This window comes from Mustela nivalis (genome assembly GCF_964662115.1).
Source record: "Mustela nivalis genome assembly, chromosome: X".
NCBI classification, from domain to species: Eukaryota; Metazoa; Chordata; class Mammalia; order Carnivora; family Mustelidae; genus Mustela; species Mustela nivalis.
In genome coordinates this window covers 57,092,716-57,099,215 of record NC_139040.1, presented here as the reverse complement: position 1 = coordinate 57,099,215, position 6,500 = coordinate 57,092,716, and the positions used below count along the sequence as shown (strand labels likewise).

General features: G+C 44.2%; 1 protein-coding gene across 1 annotated transcript; it reads left to right on the top strand.

Moving 5' to 3' along the window:
• Positions 1-266: 266 nt before the first annotated feature.
• LOC309855895 (endogenous retrovirus group K member 113 Pro protein-like) lies at positions 267-722 on the top strand (the record flags this gene model as incomplete). The annotated part of the gene is made up of 1 exon (XM_082716516.1): positions 267-722. One exon carries the CDS (start codon positions 267-269, stop codon positions 720-722), a length of 456 nt encoding a protein of 151 aa, XP_082572642.1.
• Positions 723-6,500: the final 5,778 nt, after the last annotated feature.

Genomic DNA, 6,500 nt, shown 5'->3' with positions numbered 1-6,500 from the left:
CGGGAGGCCCCCCAGAGGGAACCATGGGGTTGCTTATCGGGAGGAGTTCCTCTACCTTAAAAGGCTTAATTGTTCATCCAGGAGTGATTTAACCTGGAGAGGTTAAAATCTTGGTTTCTTCCCCAAAGGGTATAACAGTCATTAACCCTGGAGAAACAATTGCTCAGCTCTTGATTTTGCCTAGTAAGCATGATAACTATGCATCTACGGGTCTTCAAAGAAAAGGAGGGTTTGGGTCGACAGGGAATTCTTTAGCATGCTTAACTATGGATATGAAACATAGGCCTATGTTACCCTTAAAGATAAGGGGAAGGAAGTTTTATGGACTATTGGATACAGGAGCTGACAAAAGCATCGTTAACCAAAGAGACTGGCCAAGAGATTGGGCACTAGTAAAAGCAAATCAAACACTAAGAGGTCTTGGAGTGGCCACGAGTCCAGACCTTAGTGCCTCTTCATTAGAGTGGGAGGATGAAGAGGGACATAGGGGAGTCTTCCAGCCTTATGTGCATCCCCTTCCCGTAACGCTCTGGGGATGGGACGTCTTGGAACAGATGGATATTGTGATAACCACAGAGAAATTATATAGTGATCCTGCAAAGCATATAATGGAGAATATGGGATATAAACCAGGAGAAGGACTAGGAAAGCAAAGGCAAGGAGACCCTAGGCTACCATCTATGGGGGGCCAGGGTTTTTTCCAGTGGCCACTGGGGCAATAAGAATTAAATGGAAGGACGATACGCCTCGGTGGGTGCCTCAGTGGCCGCTGACAAAAGAGAAATTGATGGCAGCTAGAGAACTTGTCCAAGACCAATTGAAGGAGGGTCATTTGCGTGAATCCACATCTCCTTGGAATACTCCTATATTTGTCATAAAGAAAAAGTCAGGTAAGTGGAGGCTGTTGCATGATCTCCGGCAAATAAATGATCAAATGCAGATAATGGGACCCTTTCAATTGGGACTTCCCGTAGTCACTGCATTGCCAAAAAATTGGCCGTCCATAGTTATTGACATCAAAGACTGCTTCTTCTCTATACCCATACACTCAGAGGACACAGAAAGGTTTGCATTTACCCTCCCATCTGTTAATCATGCCGAGCCTGATCAAAGATATGAATGGGTTGTCCTCCCGCAAGGGATGGCCAATAGTCCTACAATGTGCCAATTGTATGTCAGCAATGCCCTTCAGTCTTTTCAAAAAAGATTCCCATATATTCATTGTTATCATTACATGGATGATATTTTACTTTGTGGAGAGGATCCGCAGACACTCCCTGAGGCATTGACTTACATGCAACAACAGCTTGCCACATGGGGGCTAGTAATCTCCCCTGAGAAAATTCAAGCAGGAAACCTGAAGGAATATTTAGGTCTGAGGGTTTCAGACACGATGATATCACCCCAGAAAATGGGCATACGAAAGGATCACCTTAAAACCATAAATGATTTCCAAAAACTCCTAGGAGATATTAACTGGATAAGGCCATATATTAAAGTCACCACAAGTGAATTACAACCTTTATTTGATATTCTACGTGGGGATCCAGGTTTAGATTCTCCTAGATCCCTCACCCCCAAGGCTGTTAAGACTTTAAATTTGATTGAAGAGAGAATGTCTAATACTACTGCAGATAGATGTAACCTTGCAGATCCAGTGATGGCTATAGTCATTCCATCGCCAGGCTCACCTACAGGAGTGCTATGGCAAGGAGGGCCTCTACAGTGGGCTTACTTACCACATAATCTCTCCCGTGCTGCTACTACATATCCAAATGCTGTTGCTAGCTTAACTGCCAAAGTCATAAGGATGTGTCTTAGCATTCTTGGACAATTACCTGATACTTGCATTATTCCCTATGATAAGGGTCAAATGAATATCCTTGTAAATTCCAATGATAACTGGGCTATCTTAGTAACTTCTTACCCTGTAAAGTTTGATAATCACTATCCCTCTCATCCTCTAATTGACTTCTGTAAAGAAACATATTTCATATGGCCAAAGGTATGTCGCTTAGAACCTTTGGCAGGAGCTACCACTGTTTTCACTGATGGGAGCAAAAACGGGACAGGTGCGTATGTTATAGATGGACAAGTAACACCTGTGGTGGTACCGGCAGACACAGCACAAAGGACAGAATTGCTGGTAATTACTGTGGTCCTACAGTCATTTGCTGACACACCCCTCAGCATAATGTCAGACAGCAAATATGCAGTCGCTGTTACTCGCTCAATAGAAACAGCTATTATTTCTCCATCTCAATCTCCCATCTTCTTATTGTTATCAGACTTAAGGAGTGCTATAAGAGCCCGATATGCACCCTTTTATACTGGCCATATGAGAGCTCACTCAGGGATGCCTGGACCAATGACAGAAGGTAACAACTTGGCAGATGCAAATGCTAAGTTTGATCTCTGCTGTACTATAGAAGAAGCAAAGCGCTATCATCAAAAATGGCACGTGAATTCTGATACCTTGAAAATGCGTTTTAACATATCCAGAGCAAACGCGCGGGAGATTGTGCGAAGCTGTGGTAATTGTTCTGTACATCTTCCAATGCCCTCATGGGGTGTTAACCCTAAAGGCCTGCTCCCCAATCATTTGTGGCAGATGGATGTGACACATGTTCCATCCTTTGGACTTCAGAGATACCTGCATCTGTCCATAGATACTTGCTCAGGAATAGTAATGGCCACACCACTAAGAGGAGAAAATGTTAAAAATGTAATAACCCATTGTTTACGAAGCTTTGCATGCTGTGGTGTATCTAAAAATTTGAAAACAGATAATGGGCCTGCTTATACATCTAAAACATTCAAGAGTCTTTTAGCCAGCTACGGTATTCAACATAGCACAGGAATCCCTTATAATCCACAAGGTCAAGGAATAGTGGAGAGAGCCCACTTAACCTTCAAGACCACATTACAAAAAATAAAAAGAGGGGGAGTAGGGGAAGAATACACCACCCCCAGAGATCTCACCAATTTAGTAACATTTATTTTAAATTTTCTGACGCTAGATACGGATGGCCTGTCCGCCGCAGAAAGGCACTGGGGCCAGCATAATCAGTCACAGATGATGGTTAAATGGAAAGATATCCTTACCAGGATATGGAAAGGCCCGGACCCGGTGCTCCGGTGGCACCGAGGATCTCTGTGTTTTTCCACAGGATGCTGCAACTCCAGTGTGGGTTCCTGAGAGGCTCACTAGGAAGGTGGCAATGGAGCCTGTGGATGACGATAGTGATGATCCTGAGCCAGGACAGCATGATAGAGGCGAGCCAACGACAGATGTGGGCACTGGTGAAGGCCTGGCCTGTCCCGATGCCACTGACAAATGAGTCGGAGATCCTCCCTCCTATCTTTGCCACCAATGCTACTACTGGCGTGCCTTGGGTGACAGGTGCTGGTTGTCTGAATGTTGGCACAGCTCTGCTTTGATAACAAGAACACCAACATACATTCCTATGCTGGTGTTGGTTAACACAGGCGAGCTGCCTGTGTTGCTGCGGCCTAGAAGGGACTTTGGAATTACAGCCGCAATCGTGGCCGCAATAGCAGCTTCGGCAGCTGCAGCCATGGCAGCAGCTATAGCCCTGACTACATCTGTACAGACTGCCGCAGCACTCAACAATGTGACAGGACAACTAGCAGAGGCATTGGCAACCCAGGAACAGATCAATGGACACTTACATGCAGGGATCCTAATTGTAAATCAGAGAGTGGACTTGCTACAAGAACAGATGGACATTTTAGAGAGACTTCTGGTGGTGGGATGTATAAGCAATATGAAGGGAATCTGTGTTACGCCAGTAGAGTATCCTAACTTCACCAGAGCTGCCAATATCTCCAAAGAGTTAGGAAAAATGCTCAATGGGCCTTGGTCCGCCAAATTTCATAACCTTATGCGGCTGCTTAGATCCCAAATTGTAAGCTTAAATGCCACCAAAGTGTCCCTGGCTTCTGTGGGAGACTGGGTAAAATTTTTCCAAAGTTCATTGTCCTTCTTGAAGGAATGGGCAGGCATAGGGGTATTTTGTGCCCTTATGGTGGGAGCGTCTATATTTATGTTAAGATACCTCTGCTGTCTAGGCCGCCAACAATGACATCAACAAGAAATGATTGTACAAGCTATGATGGCCCTCGAGGCTGGTACCTTCCCCCAAATATGGCTCAGCATGCTGGACCAGTAGTCAAAAACGGGTAAGACTGGTCCCACATCCATAGCAACCTAAGACAGGGGCTCCTCGACCAGGGGGAGTACCCGATGATGGGTAAGCATGAAAGGTGAGGATTCGCAACCTAAGACAGGCATGGTCCCTGCCATATATATAAAAGAAAAGGGGGAGCTGTCGGGGGCAGCTACGTACATAATACGCAACATGGCGCTTGCGCCTGCGGCCAGGCAGAGGACCTGCGCACCACCTGAAAGATGATTGGCTATGCCCAGAACAGGAAGCCCGTGGACACTGCATGCTTTCTATCATGCTAAGCGTTGATCATGCTTCCTTTCACGTGTACAGTCTGCTGATTGGAGGAGAGGGGATATAAATAGGGGTAAACATCCGGGTAAGGAGAGAGAACAATAAAGATTCACAAGCTTGTCACTCCGTGTCTCCTGGTTGTTCTTGCTGGTGAGAGCGACAAGTGGTGCTACAAGAACCCAGTGAAATCACAGACATGGAAGTACTTTGCAAAGCAAAGAGCACTGTACAAGTGTGAGGGATTATTATCAAAATAAATTTTATTCCAACCTTTCTGATAGCACCTTCAAGGCCTCCTCCACTTTAGTGCAGGATTCCCAGCTCCTTGACTGCTCCCTCCAAATACTATTGGCATGGAAACAGGAGCTTGCACCCTCCTGTTTCTTGCCAGCTGCCTCCTTAATGAGGCCAGATGAATGTAGTTATTTTTCACCAACTCTTTCCCCGAGAGATCGAGTCTTCCTCAGGAAGACTCTTCCCTTCTATAAACACCAAAGACCAGGCACAGTCTACTCATGTAGTAAGTGTGAAGCAAGGAAGAGAGAAAGCTGGAGCAATGTAGAGGTCCAAGGGAGAAATCTGTGATTTTAGTAAAACTTGCTTGACAAGCTTTCAGTAGTTACAGCACGCATGCGCGTGTGTGCGCGTACACCCCCCCCCCCACACACACACAAACACACACACTAACTCAAGTTAGTCCATATACTGTATGGACTAGCATATGTAGCAATCAGAAACTTTACCTGATTTCTGCTCCCTGCTCCTGGGCCTGTGTTGGCCACTCTGAGTTTGTCTTTCCTCTACCACCTGTGAAGATTCTAATTCAGTGCTGCCCATTTATAGACTCTGGGAATGGTAGGACACCAGAATCTTTGTCCCTACCAATCATAAGTTAGAATTCTCAAATTTTTGGTCATGTCTGATATAACACTATGCATGTTATTGACTCCTAACTGAGGAGAGGACCTAGCCTCAAAATTAAAAAGCTCTTATTTCATGCCTGCTGTCCAGATCCTGTACCTGGGTTCCCCAATTCTCACAGACAATTATGTGTGCCAGTAAGGCAGAAATAATACTTTGGAGAACAAATCTTACTCATAAGCAACATGAGGAGAATAGAGGAGAGGTCAAATCCTACAAAACAAGGGGTTCAGCTGTATAATGGCTCCAAAAGGAAAAACTAAAGTCAGTCACATTAAAACAAAGAGAATAGGATATGAACACAATTAAAATAGACATTGGGTTTAATGCTTACAGTTCCAGGCTTGGCACAAGAGCACATACCAAAGCAGTGTCTTAACATTCAAGCAGAATTTGGTAACTGAACATCCCAACTAGTGTGGATAGAAATGGAGTCTAAAGAAGATACATGGGTAAAACAGGCTCAGGTATAGAGCCCAAGAATAGTGCCCTAAGTTCTGGTACACTCAAATATACCCCTAGAGTACAGAAGTCATAGTATGTCTGAAATTCTTAGGCTGAGAGTACCAACTTTTCAGCATGTCACCTGGTATAGAAAAATAAGGACCTTGGAGAAGGAGGTAGAACCATATAAGGCTTCAGAGTTGAAGCTCAAGCAGTGAAAAGGGTTCTGGATTACTATACTGAATCTTACTAAGTTTGGAGCAAATGCCATATCTAAATAAAATATAAAGATTGCCTTTTTGGTTTAAATATTAGGGTATCCCAATTCATCTTCAGTCCTGCATGGCTTATAGGGAAGATACTTCCCTTCTCTTCCATTTATTCTCTCTACTATTTCTTGCCCATTTACTTTCAAACTTATTCTAAGTTTTTAGGATAGTTTGTTTCGGAATATAACTCAGGACCTGTGATACTATGCCAGGAAAGAGGTCTGCTATGCTAAGTTTACTCTCACTGCGTGACAATGGCCATAGGAAACAGAAACAGCAAGAAAAAATTATGTTAATTCTTGGAAAGATTTTCTGTGGCAAAACTGGTGTCTACCAGAGGTTGCTAGGGACTATATTTGTTTTAGACCATGCTTCTCATTCA